General features: G+C 39.3%; 1 protein-coding gene across 16 annotated transcripts in view; it reads left to right on the top strand.

The window, feature by feature from the left end:
- Window positions 1-27,747, top strand: part of MAST2 (microtubule associated serine/threonine kinase 2) — a 145,707-nt gene that overhangs the window by 75,471 nt on the left and 42,489 nt on the right. For 10 of the 16 annotated variants that reach the window (XR_014565191.1, XR_014565192.1, XR_014565194.1 and 7 more), the window contains 2 exons: window positions 16,302-16,393; window positions 23,446-23,521. Coding sequence is in view for 8 of the 16 variants with exons in the window: in XM_083742302.1 (XP_083598428.1) it covers window positions 16,302-16,393; window positions 23,446-23,521 (168 nt within the window). In the remaining 8 variants the exon portion in view is untranslated. Of the gene's footprint in view, window positions 1-16,301; window positions 16,394-23,445; window positions 23,522-27,095; window positions 27,117-27,747 lie in introns of all 16 variants that reach the window. The other 6 variants (XR_014565193.1, XR_014565196.1, XM_083742300.1 and 3 more) reach the window with 1 other exon arrangement.

Genomic DNA, 27,747 nt, shown 5'->3' on the forward strand with positions numbered 1-27,747 from the left:
TGGGTTCACTATTTTTGACAAAATTCAAAAGACAGAGTGTGTTGTGCATCAAGTAACTAGAAATCATTTTGATTGCCAGAGTTGGAGGTCCATGAGAAACCTGGAACACATTTGATGTCTACGGAATGCTTTGTGGCCCGACCATTTGCTTCATTTTTTTGTGGCAGGTGGGGGATGGAGTACAGGTGGGACTTGCCTTACTTAGAAAGATTTATAAGGGTGATGTTTCCATATTCTTATATTGAAAAACTGAACTAAATTCAAGCTGTTTTAATATTGTAATCTCATACATTCAGCTTCAATAAGACTTCATATTCACAGCAGCATAAAAAGATATTGGTATTAGAGGTAGATAAAAAATGTTCAGTGAAAACATCCCAAAGACCTTTTCTTAAGCAGTGTAGCAGTGTTCACTTACAATCTATTCATTTCATCAAAATGGATCTTACCATTCTAATATAAATTATAAGCTTTATTAGATGATTTTATCTTCTGTCAAATTATTCGTTGGTGCCATTTTCTTTTCTCACCCAACTGCTTTCTTTATTAATCTCACTCTGCTATACAGATCCACAAAAGGAAATTTATTTATTTTTTCAAAATAGGCTGCTTGAAGCAGCATTCTACTTTTGTAGCATAGAATCTGCAGGTAGCTTTTAAAACTCTTATTTATTTATTTATTAGAAGTAAAATGGATGGTCTTGGAAGGTGGTCAGCAATGAGAGAATGATTTACACAGGGTTTTATTTTTTATCCTCAATTGCAATTTATTCTTTGTGAAAGATTGTATGTGTGTGTATTAAGCCTTTCATTGAATATCTTCTTAACAAAAGGTATATACCGTATTTTTCGTCCTATAGGACACACTTTCCCCCCTCCAAAAATGAAGGGGAAATGTGTGTGCGTCCTATGGGGCGAATGCAGGCTTTCGCTGAAGCCGGGAGAGCGAGGGGGGTCGGTGCGCACCGACCCCTCTCGCTCTCCGGGCTTCAGGAAGCTATCCGCTAGCCGTGGGAGACGCAGCTCTCCCATGGCTAGTGGAGAGCTTGCCGGCACCCACTCAGCGTGCCCCAAGCTTCGGGCTTCGCGCAGTCCTCCACTAGCCGTGGGAGAGCTGTGCGACTTCGCGCATAGCAGCCCCCCTTTATTTCCCCCCCCCAAAAAAAACTAAGTGCGTCCTATGGGGCGAAAAATACGGTAACTTTCCAACTTTCTCTCTTGGCTAGTATTTTTTACGTATAACATGACATTGGTCACTGTATTTTTTCTTTATGATTTTGAAAATCAAATTACTTATTACATGATTTAAGGTGTGACTCTAACTCCCTGATGTTGATGGATGGGCAGGCAGACTATGACGGCAGGCTAAATTTTTTGAATTTAAATATTTGGATAGTATCTTGCATTTTATGTTGATTTTTTGTCTTTAGTAAAACAAGATGATAGTGAATTGTGTCATGGGGAGGCATTGATTATTTTCAGGGGGAAACTGTTTGCTATGCTTTTCATTACTATAGTACAGGGGTCGGCAAGCTTTACCTCACCTGGGCCAGTTTACTCCAGCGGAGATCCCTCTGTGGGCTGGATTGCACGCACGCCCACAATTTCCGGCGTCTGCGCAGACGTGATTTCTGGCGCCGCAGAAGCGAGTCCCCACGCCGCACTGCACCGGTTTAGTGCAGCGGGTGGGGACTCACCAAGTGGGCGGCTCAGTTCGGAGGCAGTTTATGGGTCCGTTAAACGACCCCTGTGGGCCACTTGTGGCCCATGGGCTTTAGGTTGCCTACCCCTGCTATAGTAGCAGCAGCAGCTCTTTTTTCTTTTTACCTGTTTGTGATGGTGATGGTGGCACAAGAGCTGGAATGGCACTTTGACATAACTTTACCTGATTTTTGGTGTGACAGGTCCAAACTCACAAATTACACTATGCATTTTAAAAAATGGTTTTTGGTTTCTACAAATTCTCAGGCAGCACCAGGCACTACCTGCTAGTCTGCTATATATTTTGGAAAGTGGTTTGTCTGTCTGTCTAGACTCTGTGTGTTTAGCTGCCTCTTGAGGTATTGTTGGCAAACTTGGCACAAGGTTTTTCCAAGATGGGGACCATACTTTTTGTTGATGTTTGACATGTGACTTTGGGGTGAATTTGTTTTTTGGCATAGGTTCAGCAGCCTCTCAGGTTATCATCACCAAACTCAGCATGAGGATTGCTGAGGTGGGGATGGGGAGCAGTCTTTGTTGATTGGGCTGGTGGACTTCATTGCCATTGGGATGCTGGGCACCATTTTGAATCAAGATGGTGAACTGAAACGGGAATTGGGTGTTACTTCACCTTGTCCTTGTTGTGAGGCACCCAAACTCAAAAATTACATCCTTTAATTAAAAACCATAATAATTTTTTGTTTCACAAAAAATCCTGAGCAGCACCGACCATTCCCTGCTAGTATAGAGATAAAACCCATCACTCAAATGCCAGGTATTAGTCCTAGTGTGCATTATTACCTGTGATAGGCCAAAATGATTAATCTCAGCTTCAAGCCAACAGGTTTATGAGCGGCTGTCCACTAATCTCTCCTTGAATAATCTATTGATTTACAGCATGGGAACTTAAACCGTAAAGCTTTCCAAGATCACAGTTCTGAATGCTATCCTGAGTTGCAGCTACCTATATACATTGGGGGGGGAGCATTATTAATTTTTCTTGCAATTAAGATAAAATGGTGATTTTTTAAATTGGAAATTGCTGCTTTGGTTTCCATGACAACTTCTCAAAGCTTCATAAGCAAAAAAGATGGATCCCTGGCCCCAAAAGAACTTACAATACATTTCCACAGTGGAGAAGAGAATAGAGGGCAGTGAAGATTGAGGCAAAAGTAATGAATAGTGTGGTGGACTAGGAGATGCAAAGACTAGCAAAGGATGATATGAACTAAATATGGTTTCATACATTAAGGCTTTCTTTCAAGTGCACGTGAGGACTGAGGGGTTACTTTTATCTGATGGGAATTCAGTTTCATATTTTCTTTAAACAAAAGGAATAAATTAACAACTGAACACAATATATGAATAAAATGTAATTTAAGCCAAATACGTCCTAGTATTGACAGTAAGTTTCCTTAAGCAGTCCAGTGTCATTCTGTAAATGCCGTTCTAGGTAGAGAAAGGCAGGAAGACAGGCAAGGGTGAAATCAATAGAAAGCAGAGACACTGAAAGCAGCTGCCTGCTTGCCTGCCTGCCTACTTGTCTCGTTCACATTAATGGAACAGCCTGCAAGATCTACAGGGAATTTGCATTGGCTCTGTCACTGGTTTTCTTTGGTCCCTTATTTTATTGCTTGTGGTTTGATAGTGCAGTGTTTTTGCTGGAAATGAAAGCTTACAAAGATCATGTCTGACTCCTTCTGGACAGTGCTATCCAATTTCTCTCTGCCAGAAACCAGCATGTTGAGGCGATCCAAAAGGTAATCAAAGGATTCTCAAAACAAAATCTTAGAATGTTTACTCTGTCTGTTTCATGTAGTCGAGACTGTTGCAGAGATTAAAGCTGATGGATGAGATTATATGGTTGGATACATGCGGTTTTCAATTTATAATGTATTATAAATGGGAGCTGCTTAGAATTTTTAGTCGACAAAAATACAAGGGAACTGAAAATGTAGTCTCTTCTCCACAAGAGCATATGAGAAGGAAGCACATCTGTAAATATGTTATTTCTTAAATTAGATTAATCAATAGCCATGGTGTTTGCCCATAATAATGCTAAGGGGGAAATGGCAAAGTCCCTGTTTCAAAATTTCTATTTGCTAGCTGGCAGTAATATCTTAGATTGCATTTTTAATGCTTTGCTTCAAGCTGCTATCTAATATATGTGCTAGCATTTTGTCATAGTAGGGACTTTAATATGTCATTTCACTCACTTAATTCACACAGTAATCTGCTGGGTTCTAGTATTTTCCTGTGGTTTCAAATGCATATGTGAGGGGATAGATGATTATAAATTCATGCAAATTGTCTGTTCAGAGCATGTATATGACATTAAAATGGAAGTGCATAATATACTTAAACTATTTAAGAAAGAAGCAGAAGAGCACCATTTGTTGTTTCAAATTGTTTTGGTAATTACCAGAGCATCTCTCACAAGGATCCATAGATTAACATTTTTTTGTAGTGCTGAAATGAACCTCAGCATGTCAAACTTGGATCTTAAGTGCTTTGGATATCTTTAATTTCTATTTTGATCTGAATCTTAACCCAAAATGCATTCAAAGAGATATAGTGTTACTACTTGTAGGAGCCTACATCAGCTACAGAGTACTAGTATTACTACTAGTAAATTATATCAATTATTTTGTTGTCTTAAATCCTAGGCAGTGGCAAACTTGTGGTAAGATTTGGGATCTTTCCCTTTATTTATTGTTTAAAATTTCAGATATTGACTAATAGCTATTAAATTTGTTTTGCCAATTGAATTTTTCAGTGGGGTGGGGTTCCCGTATTTTTCCTTGGTAACACTCTAGAACCTTCAAGAACTCTTAGCAGTAGGAATATTCCTCTTCGAGCTGCAGTAAAGAAGAATGGATCCATTAATTACCTCCTACTTTGTAGTGTGTGGTTGGAGCGAAGTTTAAATTTTGCTATGAAGCAAGAAGGGTGTGAGCAGGTAAACAAGTAAACTGTGTAACCAAGACTGGATCACATTGACATGGTGGTCTTAATGACATGATCATACTGGAATCTTATACCAGGAAGAATCTGTGAATTTTAAAATGTAGCAAAGGAAGTCTGCCAAGGATGTGCTGTGTAAAGATTTCAAGAATTCTATAACTTTTTTTTTATTTTAAAGGAAGAGGTGTCTACTGGCCTGCATCTCTGTTGTGGACCTTGCTCACTATATCCTCTTATGCTTTATATCCATCCTTTCATTGTGAATACTAATATAGGTCAAAGTTCTTTTCATGTGGATAATTTGCAACATTTTTGAATAGAAAACAATAAGGTACTTGGCTTTAGCCCTTTGTATTAGTATGCTCAGGGGAGGGGGAGTTCATTTTTAAATTCCGCGTGTGTTCTTTAAGCTGCTTACTCCATGGAGCCCCATTGACTTCATTTGGGCTACTCTGGAGCCACAAGTTGGATTATAGCCTCAATATTCAAGTTCACAATAATTACTGCTTTAATGTGGTTTCAAATGTGCAGAGAGAAATTCATTTCCAGTGTTAGCAATGTAAGTGAAATAGTTCTTTTTAAAAAATCCACATAGTTTGATCTAAATGTCTACATCACATGTCTGGTGGAAGAGGCTATTGTCATTATTGCCACATAGTTTGGTATTTTGTTTTTTAAAGCTGGCAACTTCTTGTTGCTGGTTTCATGATGTGGTTGTCGGATGCATCTTTTTACCCAGGATTCTGGGGAGGGATGAAGTGCCTGGTGATATTTTATCTTCAGTTCTGCTGCCTGTTTATTTGTGACTATTATTAATTTTATGATTCTGATCAATTAATTTTGTTACATTGTTATTGTTTGTGGTTTTTAGAGTTTACCACCCTAGGACTCTTAAAGTAGATTGCGAATACCTCAGATAAGTGGATAAACGTGCCCCATCCTCTGTTAGGGTGGTCAGTAGTCAGGAAGAATGTGAGTTGTAGTTCCAGCAACATCTGGAAGGCCATATACTCCCTCTCCTTGATGGTAGAATTAGGCTATCTCACTGCCAGCCTAGTTTATATCATTTTGGCACAGAAACTGGCTTCTATCATCTTTCAGTCTCAAGTAACCTCCAGCTTGGTATATTGTGATACATATTTTGCCTGGGATATTGTTTTCTGCAATGCCTTTGGCATACATCCATATTTTATATTACTTCCTCATCTCGAATAGATAATTGGAAAACATCTTGGGCTTCATTTTGCATGAAAAGAATCCAGAATCCTCCCCAAATCTAGAGAGATTAGAAAATGCCATCCATTTTAGAATCAGAATTTAAGGTTCGATCCTGAAAAAGGACTTTCCAGGCAATATTTTTTAAAGAAATGCTCAGCTACAATCAATCCATTTTCATAAAATGAGCTTGTTTACATTCTCTCCCCCCCCCCCCAGTAATAGATGGCACTTGAAAAGTTCATTCCCTCTCTTACACACTTGTACTCTTTATCTTCCTGTCCTACATTCATACACACAGGTGCATCAGGTTGTTATTTGCAGTGCTGTGTCCATGTATGTTATAATTATGCTAATATCCAGGTTGCCAGGTGAACTAATAGAACACATAATTAGTGCACAGCATAATGATTTTGGTGGGGTTTTTTTTTAGAACTTAAAGCATATACAAAGTAGTGTGTGCTAAACTCTTTGAGAGACTACTCATTAAAAGTTTAGTCTTTCATAGTAGCAAGACTGCAAATGCCATCTCACTGCATTGTTTGTTTGTTTATTGATTTACGTTTATTCCATGTCTGACATGCACATCTACCTCCCCAACACCTTACTCAGCCTTCTGTATAAGAACACAAGAAGTGCTATGCTGGATCAACCAAAATTCCATCTAGTCCAACATCTTTCTTCCCACAGCAGCCAACCAGATGATTTCAGGAAGCCTACAAATGGTGTGTTAGGGCAATTGGCCTCCTCTTCAGTGGCATAATTCCTCTGAACTTAGAGATTCCATTTAACCATTGCATGGAGACTGTGTATTGTAGATATAGCAGTAGATTCTAGCTACTGTTGCTCTAGTAATCCAGATGGAACTGTTGGGTGACTAGAAAGGCCTTTAAGCACTAACTTCATAGAATGATAGAATTGAAGAGTTGAAAGAGACCATGAGAGCCATCCAGCCCAACCCCCTGCAATGCAGGAATCTTTTTGCCCAATGTGAGGCAAAGTCTTATGCTCTATCAACAGAGCTATCCGTGGGATGTGTGTGTGTTTGTGTGTGAACATGGGTGTAAGTGAAACAAGGACATAATTGCTTGCCTTAAGTTTTCCATATGAAGCCTGTATTTTTTGGAGGCAAAAACTAATTTCTGTATACATAAGTTTGCATTTCCTATAACATCTTAAGTTCACACAGCTAACTTTGCATGTAATATGAGGACTTATACAGTAATTTACACGCAAGGGCCAACAGAGCAATGTATTTTCTTTTGGTAGTGAATTGAATAATTTTCTATTTTGACTTTTTTTTCCTAATTATGTCTCCTTGGTCTGAGATTATTCCCTGGTTCTGTTTGATTACCAACCGTTACTGTGTGCTCTCATCTTATGCATGTGTAATGCATGTAAAATTCATATTATGCATGTGATGTGTGTATAATGTCAAATAATGCAATATATGCAGAAAATGGGGACATTGCACAAGCTTAATCTGTTAAGTACTTAAATAGCTAAAGAACTGGCTGAGTTGGTGACTGTTATACTGTAGGAGTTAATAAACTGGAAGGAAGCTCTAGGTTTCACAAAACGATGAATTATAGTAGTATTAAACTCTGCAATTATAACTACAAATCAGCTTATGTTGGCAGATTCAGTGAATTAATATGCCCTGGGAATATAGCAATCAAACTTTCTCATTTTTTTAAAAAAAGATTTGAAATTAGGCTCCTAACAAAGGTTTGAGGACTGGAGTCCTTGATATAAGTGTCCCATTATCAAAGCACAATAATGGGAACCATAAAAGCTTATGGAGTAGGAAGGAACACCTGTTTAAGTATTTCAAAATTTCACCTGTTTAAATATTTCAAAATTAGGTGACACAGTAGATGAGATTTGCTAATAGAGATATAAAGGTTCAATACATCTATGTATGTGTAAGAAGAGAGCCAGAGAGATTCTGAGCTTGTACACTTCTGTAGACATCTCTGAATTGAACATGTTAAGGTTGATTAGGGCGATTTCCTTCACAAAGAAATTGGTTTGATGATTCATATGTATATATACATGCGCTAAATACATTTTTAGTATAATTAGTTGGGGTGTTGTTTTTTTAAAAAAAGATGCATGAGCACCTTGTGTCAAAGAGGGTGCTTAATGCAAGAGACAGCTGAATGTGGAACAAAACTCAATCAGATTCCATCTCCATCTACCTGCACCAGAATTACCGTACTTTTTAAATAAAAGCTCCACATATAGGCCCCATTTAGAAGGAAACAGAGGGTGAGTAGAAGTAGGCAACAGAGCACAGGAATGCTGATATCATGAGTTGGCAACATTGGGCATCTGCCAAGGCCCATACCCCATTATGGGGCTCATTGCCAGTATTTTAAGCTTCCTTAAAGGTAAAGGGACCCCTGACCGTTAGGGGTTGCGCTGCTCATTTCGCTTTACTGGCCGAGGGAGCCGGCGTACAGCTTCCGGGTCATGTGGCCAGCATGACTAAGCCACTTTTGGTGAACCAGAGAAGTGCATGGAAACACCGTTTACCTTCTTGCCGGAGCAGTACCTATTTATCTAGTTGTACTTTGACGTGCTTTGGAACTGCTAGGTTGGCAGGAGCAGGGACCGAGCAACGGGAGCTCATCCCATCACAGGGATTCGAACTGCTGACCTTCTGATTGGCAAGCCCTAGGCTCTATGGTTTAACCCACAGCGTCACCTGCGTCCCATAAGCTTCCTTACCCTGCTGCTTTTCTTCTATACTGTGGCTTGCCTGTTCACCTGCTGGCTCCAAGTGAGTAAGCAGTGAGCATGGAGGAACAGTCCTTGTCTTCTGCAAGGTCCATCAATATTAATTTCAAAATAGACTGGGGAGGAGGCATGTTTGATTAATAAAGACTGCACATTAGGTGTGGCCTCAAAGTGTGTGTGTGGAATAAACATATATGCTGTAGTTTAACTATAGTATATTCATAGAGTCAGAGGAAGCTTTGCAAGGCTACGGTAATTAAATATTTTAAAGCAAATTTCTTAGCATTGTTGCAGGTATTCTGGTGCAGATGTTTCAGTAGCCTGGCTCATTGTATAAGTTAGTATCACCTTGATTACCTTATTTCTGCATTACCAATTCCAATAGCCACTGGTGATCTACCAGTCATATTACTCTTCCTTTGAAATGGCAGGCACTTGGAGGGGTTTTTCTGAATGTGTTGTGGTGGTGCTCAAGTATGCCCTGTGAGAGTGTACTTGAGTGTACCCCATGTGTACTTCAGAGTTGAATGAAGAAGTATATGTGGCTGTAGTCTGTGGGCATGAGTGTGCTGCATTTAAGATTTTTTTTTTGGGGGGGGGCGGGACCTTGTATATTTTACTAGTACTAGAAAACGCTCCCTGTAAGCAGGAGCAAATGATGTGAAAATACAATGTTGAAGCCTGAGCGTTGCAAATAGTTCACATTTATGCAGTGTATGCCTTAACCATGCCTCCTGCTTATTAGAAGACTATATTAAAGAAGTAACATAATGAGCATTTCAGTAGAAAAATGTTTAAAGAAATTAGATAGTAGTTTTGACACTATTGATCCTGCTGCCATAGGCAGGGAGATAGGAGGAGAGTTGTGATGATTATAAGTTTTTAACATCTGTCTTTAAAAAAGGAGAGTGGTGGTAGAAGTCCAAATTTGAGTTACTTCCTTCAGTTGAAGACTGATCTCTGTTTAAATGACTGTAGGTTTTATAGCTTACACCACTAGATTTTTCATCAGGGTTACTGATGATGTAAACAGCAGCTTCAATTTCCTGCTCTCTGAAACCAGATGGTATTCTCTCAAAAGTTATGAAGTCTTCAGATCTCAAATTACACACTTACTGAGGCTGCATTTGTATAGCTGTATTCCTCCAGGGCTACCTCTGCAGTAAGTGGAAGAGAAGAGGCAGGCGGCAGTTGCTGTTGAAGTCATTGTTCTGGAATAGAGCTGGTCAGCTCAGCTTGCCACTATGAAAATTAGAACAGGCAATGGAGGAAGGGTGGTTCTAACTTCTACTTGTTCCCTCTGCTGTAAAAAAAAGAGTTTGCCCTAATGTGGAACTATTCATACTGACAGTTGAAGGTGAAATGCGTTAAATGAGCACAAGTTGTTGCTTACGTACTGTATTTTTCTGTATATAATACGCCCCTGTGTATAACACGACTCCTATTTTTTGGGACTCAAAATAAAGAAATACCCCATATGCACTATCCGTGTAAAAGACGACCCCCAATTTTAAACATGAAAAAATAGGGGGAAATATAGTCTTATACACAGAAAAATACAGTACTTTACTGTGGAAGACATGTGAATTAACCTAAAAGTCAGTGGGCCTCCCCATGAAGAATGCTAATGTGAACGCAGTCTAACTTACACATGCAGCCTGTATCTAATGTAAACCTAACAACTAATTTCTAAAGACTTTTGTCAAATTGTAGGGATTTCCTATGCCCTATTCTTGGACAAATTAAGTTAAAAGTAATATGTCCCTGAAGATAGATAGGATGAGGAAATGTTTGGCAGTGCAAATACTTACTTATATGGTATAACCATCATTACCTGGATACCTTGGGTGACTTGATGTTCGATTAAAAGAGAGATTTGGGTATGTGGGTTGAGGAAAATAGTAGGATAAAACATTTCTGGCACATATCCATATGTGATACTTGTGTGTGGATTGGTATAGAGACTGATGCACAAGGGAGGAGAATGTAGGGTACAGTTCTGCCACTGCAGTTACTAGGACTGAATATCGAAGTGTGGGTGGAAGGCACTAAGCTGGTTTAAGTCAACCTAAATAACCCATCTCCCAATTTCTCAGTGATCTCCTTTCCCTTCTCTTTAAGTGAAGACCTATTCCGTCATTAGCAGGGATACCCAACAATGCATCTTGTTCAAATGAGAATTTATCGTGATTGAGGCTGAACCCTCTTTCAGTACATGCTTGTATTTAAAAGGGGGATTTCACCTTTTAGCCCTGACCATTTGTAGCTAGGATTTTTTGTAGTTTCAGAATTTGGAGCTTCTGATGTAGTTAAAGCGGTATAGAAAACCTGTCCCAATTGATGTTACCTCAGCTGTGTACCTTTGTAATACCTTTGTAAAAATTCGCAGAAATCATCTAGTGGTCTGGGCACTGCTGGGTGTTTGGGTTTCCTGGCTAGGGAAACTTGTTAAAATGTGGTTTGGGAATCTCTTGTAGCTGTGGTTAACTTTTAAAATAAACCTGGTAGTCTTATAACAACAATATAGATTTGTTGTAAGTATCATGACAGATTGACCAAAGAACATAAGGCATATCTAAAAGAATATTTCTAGTGGAAAATCTCCCTCCCTTTGCAGACCCTTTTCCACTTGGCCATGGAGGGCAGGGCCCAGACTGACTCCACCTACAAAAGCTGAGCCTGCTGAACAGACTCTTGGGCTCGGGTATTGTTTAGGGGGTTTTGCTGGGTGAGGGGGGCTGTGGATGTTATTGATATTAATCTTTTGTATCTTTATTTTAGACCTTCTTATGATGTGTGTGGAAATTGTTCAGCTTGGTTGTGTACTTTTGGATGTTTTATTTATTGTTTATGACAACTTTCGATAGGTTTGTAATTATGTAACTTTTCATGCAGTAAGCATACAAATATGATGTATGTATGCATAAAATATGTTGACCACCACTGGTGTATATGGATTTAAAGGAGGATTAGACACATTTATGGGGAGGATAAACCTATTCAGCAGCTGTTAGCCATGTCCTTATGAGGAACCCTCAGGTTAAGAAGCAACACTGCTCTGAAAACCAGCTGTTGTTGTCTTCATTTCCTGCTAGTGGGCTTGCCGGAAGTATTTGGCTGGTTCACTGGTGGAAACAAGATGCTGGATTAGGTGGAGGGCTAATCCCGGAGGCTTTCTCCTATGATGTTATGCTATCATCACAGTTAATGAATGGTTGCTAAATAGATAATTAGTTGAAGTTTATTGAATTGATATGGTGTTCAGGATTTACAGAGCTTGGAGTGATGTGCTAAAGCCAAAATCACAGTAATTATACAGTGAAGATACCTTTCTACAGCAAAATTGCACAGTCTCTGTGAAAGTCTGAAAGAACAACAATTCTTTGCAGTGGCTGCTGAAACTCATTAAGCTCAGGCTTAGAAAGGCTTCCCTTTGTCACAAATTCCATCCCATTATAGAATGCATACTTTAGTTACTTTGATACTAATTTGTTACTTCACTCACAGTGTACAAGAGAGATTAATAAGTACATTGACCAATCTTGTTTGTGGCACAGTGTAATGCAAACAGATAACACTTAGTTCATTTATTCTAACAAAGATACCTTTTTAAACTGTTGCTGAGTATGAAGGCAATCTTATCCTGGATGCTTTCTTGTTCTTATCTATTTTGAAGGACTTAATTATTCCTGTTGTCAGTAGTGCAATTGCTTACAAAATTGCTTCCATCTCTAAATTACTATAATTAGAGCTATAACTCCCATATCTAGTTAATGTTGCTGTGCAGCTGGTGCTTTCATTAACATGTCAGTTTTAGACTTATATGCTTTGCTGCATTGTAAATAAAAAAATTAATATTTGTTTTCATCTTCAAAATATCTATTTCTCATAAAGAAAACTTTCTCTTAATAGTGTTAAGAAAGATCTTTCCTGAGATTTGCAATGTTTTTGTCACTACAAGCTGGGTTTCTGAAGGGATGGAAGAAACTTAGTTATAGCTGGAGTTTCCTGCAGTTGTGTGATGAGCCTTCAATCTTGAAATGTATTATGGGACAATAACACCATGCATGGTCTCGCAGTGAAGGTCCTCTCCATCTCCTCCTCTGACATAGGCAGGAAAATGTGGAGACTTTTTCTTCAGTATGTGTACAAGACATTATGAATAGGTGGATGCTGACTGTTTAAACAATTAATAAAGTTTCATGGACCCAGGTGAAGACGTTGTTTTAAAGACATGGACTGGATTATTGAAGCATGTGCTAGTTGTCCAATGCCAAAGCTATAAAGAAATTGTTTTGTGGTTCTCAGTGTTCAACAGATGTGATTTTCATGTTTGCTGCAACAATAGTAGGGAGAATTTATTGTGTTTGCAACTGGTAGGATCCTGTCTGAGAAATTTAAACACAAAGGAAGGAGCAAGGAGCAAGAATTCATTTACTTACGATGTTGTAGGAGCAGAATAGTACGTCACATCTCTATTCTTTCTGCCAGTTCCATCCATTGAGGCCTGGTTGTGTGTATATGTGGGTGTCTACATGTCTTCTGAGCTTGGCCTTGTGTGGGAACTGGGGGTCATGGTTTATTACAAGCTCCAGTCAGTTTCAAAACAAGTGCAAATCATGGCTTATGAAGCTGTCTTGCACAACCAACCAGAATTTGTGATGAATCATGTTGTTGCTTCGCATACAAGCCGGGATTAGGGAAAACTGAATGTAATGTTGACAAGCGTCTTCTCTCAGCTGTGTGGAAGGAAAAAGTGAAAGAGGAGCCCATAGGCCCAAGATTTTGCCCAGGCTCGTTCCAGTATGTGCACATACAGGAGCTAAACCATGGTGTAGTGCTTCATAAGAATGAGGACTATAGATGCAGATTACTTTCTAACATTTTATTTTAAATGACCCTTAAAAGTAGCTGCTTTTAAATGGCTGCTTCCATAAACATTAGCCCACTGTGAAGTCATTGTGTTTTTAATGCTGAAAATATCAAGCATTGTTGAAAACAAGAAATAAATTGGAGTGAAGCAGGTAGGGATCAAAATGGTGGGAGCTATTTTGATACAGCTTTTATGTGATTGGTAAACAAGTTCTTGGCCTGAAAACAACCTTATTGGAGGCAGTATTATCCATTTTACAGCATATGCATGCCTGCTTTTCCTTCCGCCTATTCCTGTAAATGCTCTCATACCTTGTTGATCCAACACTGTTAGAGAGCTGTGGTGCAGTATCATGTCAACAATATCTCAGGCCAGTGTTCCATAGTGTTGAGTTTCAAGAATGCTTTGGGAACTCTTAAACACATGTAACAAATGTTATTTTTACTTACAGGAGTGCATGGTTAACCCTATGTAACACAAATAATTCCCTATGCTTTCTGTCCCCATAGTAACATTCAGTATTGGTGCAGGTCTCTTAAATTACTGTTTTGCTTTTTGAAATTATTGGAAGCTTTTAAAATCCTTCATGACATGTAAATTTTGCCAAATATGCATTATGTATAATGCAGTTTATAATAAAAACAGGTGACATTAGTGGAAGTTATAATTATGATGAACCTCAAATAGTTTTCAAATGTTGTAATAGTTGAGCTGGCAGTCAATAATCCTGAAACAGAATGACACCTTGACAGATGCTGCCTGTCTCTGGCATTTCCCAACTTGGGGATGTCTGTGCACAAGTAAAAAGACAGGAAGGAGGAAAGCATGTAAAATGAGTTGTCTTGACGCTCTTTCTATCTCAGCTTTTCCTCTCCTCTCAATGGGAATAATGAACAGAGGACATTATCTAGTAGCTCTTTCTGCCAGTCACACATGGAGGAGTGCGGGAACCAGTGGAGAGACAGGGAAGGCTTCCCCACTCTTGCCAGCTGGCACCTAACATGGCCCCACTGGTTGGAGGAGGAGGAGGATAAGGCCCTTTCTCCAGGAGTCCTCCAGCAAAACTACTATTTCGCTAATAAGTTTATTACTTGGACCATCCTATATTCAGGGCACAACTGTCAGTTTCATTGCTTGAGTCTGAAATCGGCCTCTTCCCCCCATTTCTTTGTGATTACTTTGCCCCCAACTAATCTCTTAAATGTGTTTCTGGAGAATCTGAAGCAGAGCATTAACTTGAAGACGCTTTGTGAATGTATTTTATAAACTGAGACTTAACAGCACAAGACTGAAGATCAACATTTGCATACTGTATGTGGTGTAGCAGACACATTTTGAATGGACTCTCTTACTCAAAAGAGCAATTTGATACTTTACTGAACATTTTAAGTATACCAAAGAGGTAGAACAGCAGCTTAATGTTGCTTTAGGTTATGGTTGGTAACTCGATCAATTTTCCTTAATGTGCTTTAGCTTCTCTTGAATGACAGTAAACTTGTCTTTAAATAAAAATATTCAGAGACACAAAAGAACAACAAATGATTATCGGGGTGTTTAAAAGCTCATTTTGTTTGCATGTGTTATCCCAATGTGCCTTCTGTCGAAGTATTGAGTCTTCAAACAAAAGGATACAAATTAATTGTGTTCTGGGGCCAGCATTTGATTTTTTCCACTTGTACATTAATTTTCTCTTGTTTCTCTACCCACTCTTATCAGAGATGCTCACAATGGTTTAAATTCTTTTAACAGAGTATTATTATCTGTGCTTTCAATATAACTGGTATCCCTTTTTGATGAAAAGTTTAAAAAAATGTAACTGATGCACAAAATTAGAAGTTATTTCCTTTTTTAGGTTTCTAAGTAAACATGTTAGAATGGTGTGCCTTGACTTACCAATAAAAACCCTCCAATGTAAACTTGCAAATATCAAATGTTCTAGATCTTCCTAGATTTTTATTCTGATCGGATCATATAGTTTTTTACTTGCTCTTCTTTAAAATCAGGGGTGTGAAACAGCAGCCTGCAGGCCCCCACCACCGTCACATTTGGCTTGTGAGGCCTTTGTGGCAAAGCTGCACTACCTGCCTTGCACCTGATGTCATGTATGATGTTTAATGTGGGGCAGGTAAGGGTGGGGCTTGGCCAAAAGGGTTCTTGCAGGTATGGTACCTATAAAACCTATTATATTGCTGAGCAATATAACAATCTGAGGGACTTCTAAAGACCGACGTGTGCAAAAAAGCTCACCCAGTGTCATTGTCATTTAACTCAAACCAGCTCCTCAAATGAATCCACTCCTCACAGAAGCCTTGGTGATGAGGTGTGTGTTTAACCTGTGTTCGAAAATTTTAATTGCTATGCTTTTCTCAGGTAGGAATCCTTGACCTTTACTGGTACTACTTGAAACAAGAAGCAGCATTTTAATTACAGCCAGTTTTTGTATAGCCATTCATGACTTCCTTTCTTCCATAAACTAGGAATACTTCATGTAATCTCATTTGGTAAAACTTTACCAAATACCTTGGCTAATATATGTACCGTACATGCGTATTATATTAGTTTCCTCCTTAATTATCAAAGTTCTTTTTTTCTTTTGATAATGCGATTCATGGACAGTTATTGATACTATTTTCTACTTTTAGTGTCTAAGATTTCTATATAGTAAATCAAAATCAATAAAGGTATTACATCAATTTCTTTAAATCTAGAGTAAAATTGAATATCATTCCTCTAGAGTCATTGTAAATGCCCTAACAAAATTATTTCCCCTATTTCAGTATTTGCTTCTCTTTGCCTTTCATTTCAGTTGTAGGACCAGTAATAGAAAGAGCTTGATTGTAACCTCCAGCACATCTCCAACACTTCCTCGACCACATTCTCCACTCCATGGCCATGCAGGTAATGACAATATCCCCCCCCCCCCTTTCTGTAAATCTTTTTTGACAGAGCAGCTATTGTTCTCACGATGCTGGGCATCAGTTTTTGAAGTGAATTTGGTATTTGTGACTGAAGTGAATCAGAGCTCATTAATAATTTGTGTCCCTAATTTTGACAGTAGGAATAGCATCTGTTTTTGGTTTGTAGCTTGGGCATCATGTCATAATGCAATTAATCACCTCTGTTTGAAGGACTGCCGTTCTTAGTTTCAAAGCATTTTAAAAACAGTCTGAAGTTTACTTTTTGTATAGACTTTTTAATGTTGCATTTATGCTTTGTTAACTTCTCTCTTACCTCTAAGTGAGACAGTTTCTGTTTCATGTTATTTATTCTCCAGAGCACTTCTCCCAATTCTCTCATTTCTTTTTCTTTTGATTCATCTAAAAAGTGTTTTATTTGTCTTGGGCAGGGATTCATACAAGCACTTCACTATGATAGGGAAACATGTTGTGAGCTCAGTTACAGTTGGGAAACGAAGATCAAGATGGAGCAAACCACATTGGAAGAGTAACCAGCAAACTCCCCTGAATAGCATTTCCGGGCACATTTCAGTACCCACCACACCACATCTTTCCTTGTTATTTTATCCCCCACCCTGCAATCATTCATTTAAAAAATATTTATATTTTATTGAATATATTTCCAGAGCGATTTCCTACCTAATCCCTCTAAAACATATTATCAGTCCAATGAACTTGTTGTTCTTTAATAATAGAAAATGGTCCATTTAAATTAGCTCTAAAAGCATATTGAACATGCCATCAACCTTTGCATTGACCCCGTTTCTAAAGGCACCGTTTTATTGCTTTAGTTGATACAATACATGCTGCAACAGCTGTTTTTGTTTTCAAAATCCCAAGGTCCATAGAAAGCGATTTGAGGTTGTTACTGGAACCAGTCAGTTCTCAGTCTCCGCTTTGTGGGTCAGGTTCCTGAGCTGGTGGATTGCAGACTAGATGCTGGTGCTCTCAAAGGAAACTGATTTTCTAGATCCATTTCAATTGGGGTTTAGGCCTGGTTATGGCACGGAATCTGCTTTTGTCACTCTGCATGATCACCTCAAGAGAGACACAGGAGAAATCTGCCCTTGTTAATTCTCTTTGACCTCACAGTGGTTTTCGATACCATTGACCATGGTATCCTTCTGGAGCAGCTGTCTGAGTTAGGGATGGGTGGCACTGCTTTGTGGTGATTCCGGTCCTATTTGGATGACTGTTTCCAGAGGGTGATGCTTGGGGAGTGCTCTTTGATCCCATGGAGACTTCAGTGTAGGGTTCCTCAAGGTCCATTTTTATCCCCCAGGCTATTAACATCTACATGAAACCGCTGAGTGGGGCCATCCAGGCTGTTAACATCTACATGAAACCGCTTTGGAGTACATTGTCAGCAATATGCTGATGAGGCACAGCTCTACTTCTCTTTTCCATATACAGCTGTGGCAGTGGATGTGCTGGACCATTTTCTTGTCACAGTAATGGACTGAATGAGAGCCAATAAACTGAAACTCAATCCAGATAAGACTGAGGCACTGTTAGTGGGTGATTCACTAGACCAGAAGGGCTGCCTGCTCTTGAAGGAGTGGATAACTTGGGGGTACTTTGGGATCCATAGCTGTCACATGGGGCTTAGGTGACCTCAGTGGTGTGGAGTGCCATCCATCATCTTGGGCTGGTGGCTCAAGGATAGCCTTGTCAGGTTTTGTGGCCTTCACCTCTTGGCATAAATCAAATGCCTAGCACACTTCCAGCAGAGTTAGCTTACACGTGGCTCTTGCATGTGGGAGTTGCCCAGATAGAAAACACTCAAGACACAGAAGCAGGCCAGGCAATTCGCTCTTTATTGCCGGCATTAAGCGTAACTGTTGCAATATATACAGAATAGTCCGCTTAGGCTACTGATCCCAGCAGCCAGACATCTCATACAGCATACAGCAGAATACATCATTAATGCATACCAGCGCAGTTGTAGTAGTAGTTTCATCAGTTGCAGGAAGTGTGAGAAAATAACACACACACTCTCACTGAATCTTTCTCTAGCTGTTTCTCTGGCTCTCTAGCTAGAAAGAGAAACTAAAGACCAGCCTTTTAAGGCTACAGGTTCCTGGCTGTTCAAAGGAAACCAATTAACTACTGATCCTTGTCTCGCACCAGTGTAAGTAGTTAGGCTTCTCGGGTCAGTTTCTGGAACATTCTCCATTTCCAATTAACAGAAACTTATTCAGTTTTCTGCAAAACGAATGATTGACCCCCCTCCCCAACAAGCCTAATGCCTGCAATCTATGCTCTGGTAATATTAAGGTTAGATTACTGCAGTGAAGATGGTTTGGAAATGTCAGCTGGTGCAGTATTCAGCGGCCAGACTGGTTACCCAGGCAAGAAACTTTGAACATAAACCTCCATTTCTGGCCCAATTTCACTGGCTGCAAATTAGTTTACAGGCCCAAATCAAAGTGTTGGTTTTACTCATAAAGCTTTAAATCAGGCATGGCCAAACTTGGCCCTCCAGATGTTTTGGGACTACAACTCCCATCATGCCTAGCTAACAGGACCAGTGGTCAGGGATGATGGGAATTGTAGCCCCAACTCATCTGGAGGGCCATGTTTGGCCATGCCTGCCTTAAATGGTTCTGGACCGTAGTACATCAAGGACCGCCTCTCCCCATATGAACTCACTCAGACCCTGCGATTATCATCATGAGGCCCTTCTTCATTTGCTTCTTAAATGAGAGCTCCAGAGGGTGGCAACACGAGAGTGGACCTTTTCTTCAGTGTCTCCCAGCTTGTGGAATGCTCTCTCCAGGGAGGCTCGCCTGGCACCTTTGTTACATATCTTTAGGCACCAGGCAAAAGCATTGTCACACACCAACAACACATAAGACTTTTGAGCCGTTTGACCCAAAAATGGCAACTAGGCATTCTGTTTTGGCAACTGTAACCCTGGTTTAAGGAGCCATTTGTCACCTAGCTTATATATTGTGGGTTTCTAACAGTGTTTAAAAAATCACTTCGGGGGTGTGTCTGTTTTGCAGCTCTTTCTTGATAGTACCAAATGATGCTTTGGAAGTACATTTAAATGCTGCTAATATTTCAGGGTATCTCCGATTAAACTTCAGTATTCTCTGCTTCATAAAACTAAGAGAGCTGATATCTCTCTTTCCGGAGATACCGACCCAGACAGCCCTAAACGTTGGCATTGATCCAGTCCTCCTGGGGAACACCAGATGCTATAATTATCCTGCCAAGAAATGCCAAGAAGTATGAATAGAATACCGAAAAAGTGGGAATTGTTGGCTTTCATGTTTTTAGTGAAACGCTACAGTTCATTCTGTTCAAAGTGTATCCCCCATATCCTCTTCGGACAGCAAAACCGAAGGAATAGTAGCAATTCAACTAGAATGAGCCATCTGGTCCTCTGATTTAAGAGCTGCTTATCCTACTGGTATCCAAGAACTTCCTTAAGTTCTCAAAGGAGAGTTTAAACAGTTGCCTGTTGGCCTTTGACAGAACAAGCATTTCAGAATTCCAAGAAGCACTCTATTCTAAAGACAGAATCCTGTAGCTGAGAAATGTAAAAGAAATTATTATGATGGTCTAATAATTTTGTTGATTTCATAACAGAAACCAGTTACAAACACAGATTACAGAATACCTAGTACAGAGTCAAACTAGATCACAGAAGTGATTCAATTATCTTTGTCATTACAAGTTTGTCAGAGTTAGCTAGAGGATATTCACTTGATTGAATGACTCCTCCCACTGGATTGGATAGGTAAGGTATCTTAAGTTAATGTTTAAATTGTATCAGATACCCAAGACCAAAATATGTTTTATTATTCCACACTCCCACTATGCATGAAAAGATGTCCCAGTTGCAACAATAAATTTATAACCCGCTCTTCACACTGAGGTCCCAGGACAGGTTACAACCATTTAAAACACAACATTAAAAACAAATCAGAACAGCATACAATCGTAAAAATAGGGTGGGTCCTAAAATATACATTTCTAATTTAAAAAGAATTTACACATTCCCAAGAAGTTTCAATGGACATTTTTCAAAAATAATTTCACTGGAAATAACCTCAAAGGTTTATAGGTGAAATGAGTAATAGTTCAGTTTTCAAATGAATACACTGTTATATGGATGTTTTTATTGTACATCATCTTTCAAAGTAGTGATGCAAACAATTACTGGAGCTGCTTGATATTTGTGTGTGTGTGTGTGTGTGTGTGTGTGTGTGTGTGTGTGTGTGTGTGTTTAAGAATAATAGACGGCAGCACCAATATATGGAAGAAATAAGAAGCAGCAACTTGCGAGGTGTTAAGAGATATTTGAGAACCCTTTGATTCTAGATCCCTTGCCACCTGATCATTAAATCTGTGGAAGCATTTGAGCAGCAAGAGCACCACCTTGTTGCCTGTCAGCTTTAATGACCAAACAGCGCTCTACTTTTGGTAACGGCACAGTAAAATGGTGTTGCAGCAGTGGTGCCCTTTTCTTCTCCATAGACATCTGTCCCAGGGGCAAGATGGTACTAACGTAAACGAGGGCCGGGGGGGGGGGGGAGAGGAGTATTTCTGCTATGAGTTTTGCATTTCTTACTGTCTCACTATGGTCTACCGTTGTGAAATGTAATTTAAACATTTATTGCATTTTCACTCCTTAGTGACAGGAGGGTATTCTTGGATTGCTTCTTCTTATACATGCAGAATCACAGACAGATGACACCGTCAATAAGAAGAGGCTTGCCAACGCCAACTTTTTTTGTAGTATAGACAGTGAGGACTTGTTCAGATCTTTATGGGGGTCTTGTGAGCAGTTTCTCTGGCATTTGCTTTGATAATAATAATTGCTTATAAATATCTGGCACTATTGCATTACGTGTGTGCACACACAGAGATTACCAAATTCTGCTGTTGTCCTAATGGGTAGTAGTGGATTAGCTTGACTTTAATTTTACATGTTCAAATAATTATTTTTTAACTTTTCCATAATGTATCCAGCTTGATTAAATGTTCTGTCTGTTAATTTGAAATTCACAACATGAATTTTCTAGAGAACGTGATATCTGGATTGAGGCTAATAGGATTTTAGAGATTGATGGTCCTAATCAAATGCTTCATGGAGAGTTGCTTAAAGCTCTTAGAATGATTGGCACTGCTGCCAAGGTTTTTGTTGTTGTTGTTGTTTTTAAAAATGCATTTGTCACATGTTGCCATAGAATTTGAAGAGATTTGAGTTTTGGAGCCCAGTATACAATTGCTCACTATAAAGCATTAAAATTGTCATATTCAATCAGAGGCTTTCACCTAATCACAATTTAAACATCCATTGTGGAGAGATACCCTGCTTTATTTTTTTTATTTTTTTTTAATAGCCTACTGTTCAGCCTGAATGTTCCAGGCTGGTTCACAACATTTCAGTTAAAAACAATATATTATGTAAACCATAGAAACCTAGAAATCTATACGTAATAAGAAAGTAGTCATGAAATAGGAATGGATTCTATAAATTAGTCACCTCTCTGGGTATGAAGGAAAAGTTACATCTTAATGTTGAAAAAGACCAAGCTGTTGACGGAACTCCAAGCAGGCCTCTCCTGCAGATCTTAAGGCTGACAGACAGTGGGAGCAACACTGTCAAAATCCAACCATTTGCAAAAATCATTTATACAAATAAAATGCACACTCACAACATATGCTGCTATTTAGATTTTTAGTTAACACAAAGACTCATGTATGTCACATGACAAAAACTCCTACAGTGGAGATTAGTTTATTTTATGTCAGCAAATTTGTGTGTATTTCTATCAGTATATTCTTAATGTTATGTAAGCCCTACTATTTGAACTGTTTTCCTCATGTTTCATAGACTGCAAGCTTATGCAGGCATATTTATTGCTTGCAGCAACTGTAGAGGTACATTGATGTAGGGAAGTGTAGATAGTGTACTTCCACTCATTTCTACACCTGTGGGACGTCCCTCCATCTTCATTGCCTAACCCTCTGACTGCTGCCGCTCATGGTCCTGCCTGCCCCCTATCCCCTCCCTCTGATTTATGAGTTGTTTAAAACATACGGTTGGATTCAAACTTGTAATGAGCACAGTTCTGTTCATGCTTGAGAAAGAGGGTGGGGAGGTTATTTTTGCCAGTTCCTCCTTCCTCCTCCTGTAGCTCCCTGTGTCCCTGGAAAGCTGCTCTCGAGAGTTGGGGAGGTGATTGTGGGGCGTGCATAGAGAATCTGCAAAAATTAATCCCTTCCTCCAGTGGGGAAGCCTCTACAGGATCCTGGTTCCTTCCATAAATGGAATGAGCAAGTATGGGTCCAACCCATAGAATATTACAATAAATAATACTACATAGGACGAACTGAACTACAGTTCCTACATTCCCCTTCTCCCTTCTCCCTTCTGTTTTCAGTGTTTTCACCTTGACAAGTAGAATAGAGCTGCTAATTGTTTTTCATCTTGAGCTAGGAAATATCTCACCTGGGATCTAATTAAAATTCCAGAATGGGGTGTGTGTGTGCCACAGAAACCCCTATCAAACTGTTATTGAGAAGTCAGAGTGTGCTATCTAGCAGATTATGTGCTGTGTTGCACTTGTTAACACCACCAGTTTATAAACATTTTACTAATCACATTTGTCGGGTCAGGCTACATCTATTGCTTAAAATGTCAATCTTCTACTGAATGCTGCCACATCTTGAATGTATTAGATCACTGCAAAAGTAGGTAATCATATGTTACTCTAATCAGGTATCCTGGTTATTTTAATGCTAATTCATCAGTTCCCATATTCAGATAACTTTACATTTGCTCCTATAGAAACAATGAAAGATCAGTGCCTTTAAACTGATGTAGAGTAAAAATAGATAGTAAAAATTGGTTACAGTCATCTGAACATAGAAATCTCAGTGACATGTACAGCATTGAGGCACTCATCAAATTACAATAACAGAAATAGTTTTGAATGCACAGCAAATGTCAACATTTTGTAATTTTCTGAACAGGTGGAAGTCCGTTGGACAGTCCCAGAAATTTCTCCCCAAATGCACCCTCTCACTTTTCCTTCGTTCCTGCCCGGAGGTATGTATGCATGCACATTTTAGTTCTGATTTGCATGTAAAAGCCTCATGAGGCAGTTCTTTTTTGCTTGTTGCTTAAAGTAATTTGGTGTTGTGTTCTTGACTGACCCACTTAACTCGATTCTCAAGAATATTTTTTTAAAAACATTTTTGTTAGCTTCTCATTCAGAATGTGAGGCATTGCAAAAAAGCAAGCAAAAGGGGAAAAAAATGAAAGAAAAAAGTACACACATGAAGACTGCCTGGCCTAGGCAAATGTTTATTATTGTGCTTATATTTGAGAAAGTGGGTTCCTGTGGCTATATTTGAACATATGTGGCAGGAGATGCAAAGAGTTGTGGAGTTGGTATGCCTTGTGTTCTGCAGTGTTAGAGTGGGAGAGAAGGGGAAGTGAAAGTTATGATCACATTTCCACTCATGCTGTTTCCAGATTGGGACAGATGAAAATGGCCTTTGCCAATTCTGTTCACAGACCATATGGGGAATGCTTGTTTGAAATAAAGTGCTTTAAAGGCTACCAGCGTGGAACCCTGCCCAGTCAGCCCTTGTAAGTTATAGACAAACACTGATTGGCAAAACAGTCAGAGAATCAAAACCTACCTCTGACAGCCCATTTTTGTGGGTAAGATGCAGCTTCTGTATGTGGCTCAGGTACTCCCATAATAGCTTTTGCAGTATTGGATGGCACTGTTTGCTTGCCTGTTTGTTTTTTCAGGGCATAGATTTGGTTAGCAAGATTTTTTTATAGTTGTCTGGTATTAACTTTTGGGCTGTGGGGTATTTGTCATCCTTTCCCAATGGTTCATTGCACTGGAACACCTGGTTTCTTTTGCTTGCCTTTATCTTTCTATTCTGCCTACGAGTTTCCTGGCCTACCAAGGCCTTCCTTCTCATTAGAGGGAAGACCGAGTGAGCTGGCTATTTAGAAATAAAGCGTTTATCTTTTGGTCATCTATTTCGGAAATGACTTTTTAAATATCTGGCTGCCCAAAATAACACCAGGCTATCCATAATATGCTTGGATGTTTGAAGCAGCTCTCTTCCCCCCCCCCCAAAGAAAACCCTGGGTACAAGGAAAAAGGGGGAAGCAAACAATGCCAACTCCCATCCATTACTCATTGCATCAGTGTATTTTTTCAAGGATAACTGAATAACACCCAATGCTCATACTGCAATACATTATGCAAATGGTGAGCCTGTGCCTTGCTTCATCAATTGCTTTCCCAACTCTTCCAGCCTACAGCAAACACACACAGTTCCGGGGACTTAAGCCATGTTGCAGTGTCTTTACAACTTTTCCTAAAGCCTGGGTCTTCCTCAGTCGCAAGTGGTCTTACTGTTTCAGCTGTTGCTAATACAGTAGTGCATTATCTCACAGGATCTGTGACTAGTTATTCACCTTCTCTCTTGCTGTGCTCACAGGAGACAGATAGTGGGAGGAGGGCCAGCTACCATAAAGGCCAGTCCTATGTCATTCACAAAATAGCTATGCTACATGAGGCAACCTACACTGGATCATGGGACATGAGACCCTTCCCCCATTTCCACGATCCAAAAGAGTGTGAGGCAAAGCCACTTCAGTGAAATTGGGAGGCAGGGGAAACTTTGCCAGACTGGAAACCGTGCTTTTATCCTCTTTAGGTGGCATTTTTCTTCCCTCCTGAATATTTTAATAATTGCTTGGGTCAGGGGACATGATCTTCGTTGCTCAACAGCTTCAAGAAAAATGCAGAGAGCAAAACCAACCCCTTTATATGGCATTTATTGACCTGACTAAGGCCTTTGAAGCTGTAAATCATAATGCCCTGTGAACTGTCCTCCTGAAAAGTGGCTGCCCTGATAAATTTGTGAACATCCTTCAGCTCCTCCATGATAATATGACAACAACTATTACAGATAACAATGGCTCTCAAAGTGAACCATTCACAGTGGGGTCAGGTGTTAAACAGAGTTGTGTTATCGCCCCAACTCTATTAATTATTTTCATTGCTATGATCCTACACATTGTCAAAGGGAAACTCCCCACCGGGGTAGAAGTCATGCATCAAACAGATGGAAAACTCTTTAATCTGAGTAGGCTGAAAGGAAAGAGTAAGGTTACCATAACTTCCGTCATAGAGCTTCAGTATCCTATATATCTTTGCAGAAGCTTACGAAAAGCTTGGCCTATCACTCAACATCCAAAAAACTAAAGTGCTGCACCAACAAGCACAGAACAACACCTCTGCAATGCCACAAATCTAACTCAGTGGTGTAATGTTGGAAAGTGTGGATCACTTCTCCTACCTGGGCAGTTATCTTTCCACAAGGGCCGACATTGATGCCAAAATCCAGCATCACCTGAGCTCTGTGAGTGCAGCTTTCTCCCAATTGAAGCACAGAGTATTTGAGGACCATGACATTCGCAGGAGAACCAAAATGTGTGTTTACAAAGCTATTCTACTACCAATCTTACTGTACTACCAATCTTACTGTGTAACATGGACCACTTATAAACGCCATCTCCAACTCCTTGAAAGATTTTATTAATGGTGTCTCTGAAAATTTTTACATTTCACTTGGGAAGACAGGTGAACTAATACCAGTGTACTGGAAGAAGCAAATATCACCATTGTTGAAGCAATGATTCTTCAGCATCAACTTCATTGGACTGGTCATGTTGTTCAGAGGCCTGATTATTGTCTTCTGAAGCAACTACACTATTCCGAAGTTAAACATGGAAAGTGTAATGCTGGTGGTCAACAAAAGAGGTTTAAAGACTCTGTGAAGGCAAATCTACAAAAAGGTAATATCAGCACCAACAACTGGGAAGCACTGACCTGTGAGTGCTCCAATTGGAGAACAGCTTTTACCAAGGGTGTTGTGGACTTTGAAGATGCTCGAACTCAGGACAAAAGGGAGAAACATGCTAAGAAGAAGGCACGTTTGGGAAACCCTCACCGTGATCCATTCCTACCCGGAAACCTATGTCCCCACTGTGGAAGGACATGTGGATCCAGAATTGGCCTCCACAGTCACTTACGGATTCATTGTTAAGACCGTGTTCATGGAAGACAATCTTAGTCAGGCTATGAGTGATCATCAAAGAAAAAGAATGCTTTGACAACCAGTGTGCTGCTTCACTAAGCAAATATGTTGGTTAGAATTCCTTTCATATAGGGTAATGTGCTTAGATATTTTGTTTGATACTGCCACTCTGGCTTGCTGTGTTTTGTAATAAATCTCAAGCTGTTTTATTTTGTGAATATTTATTTTGTTACTATAAAAAATCTGAGTGCTTTTAAAACCTGATAAACAAAGATGAACCATTCTCAAAATAGAGTGCTTCAGTGATATTAGAATTATGGCAATGTAAATGAAAGGATTATCATTTTAAAACTACAGAATTTTGCCACATTCACATATGCAGTTTCATTTTTATCTACAAATATAAACAAATATGCCACTCCATCTATAAAAATTCCCAGGATGATTTACAAGCATGAAAACAACAATTTATTACTTTTTCAGAAGCAGATTATGTTTACAATTTCCCCCCTGTTTTTTTTTTTTACTGGCACTATTTTTTTATATAGCCATGGACACAGGGCAGACAGGTAATGGTACACCAGATATATATTATGTGGAATGTAAATGGAATGCTTCTGCATGCTACTGTCCTAGTGAGCTTATATGCTGCTATAACCCCATTTAGGCATTCAGGTGCTAACTTTGTCAATTAAAATGAGCAGCAAGTGTTTTTTAAACATTATCTTAAAGCTTCATCCTAGATATATCTACTCAGAAGTAAGTTCTCTTGAGCAGAATTTACTTCCAGGTAACTCTGTGTAGAACTGCAGTCTTAGTGAAGTTGGTCTAGTTCTGCTGCATGATAGTATAAAATAGCTTTAAACTTATTTTTAAAAGATAGTCAGTGACCAGGATTTAAAGAATCCCATGTCTTTAGCAATTTGTTTTAGTGGTGTGCAGCTTTTTATGCTGCATCCAATAATGTCCTTATTTTCCAGATCAGCATTCTGGACTGCCCAATTATTTACATCCAACATGTTGTTCTGTTCTCAAAGAACTGAACATGATGAAATAACTAATCTGACAATCCCTCAGTTTCACTTGAACTTCAAAATCCATCTTTCTGCATGGCAAAGTTATTTTTAGCTTTTTTTTTGTTCTCTGAAAATTTGAGTAGGATATAATCTAAATATCAGTCCAGAATATAATGTGTATTGC

The sequence above is a fragment of the Podarcis gaigeae genome, assembly GCF_964106915.1.
Source record: "Podarcis gaigeae genome assembly, chromosome: 6".
In the NCBI taxonomy this organism is placed as follows: Eukaryota; Metazoa; Chordata; class Lepidosauria; order Squamata; family Lacertidae; genus Podarcis; species Podarcis gaigeae.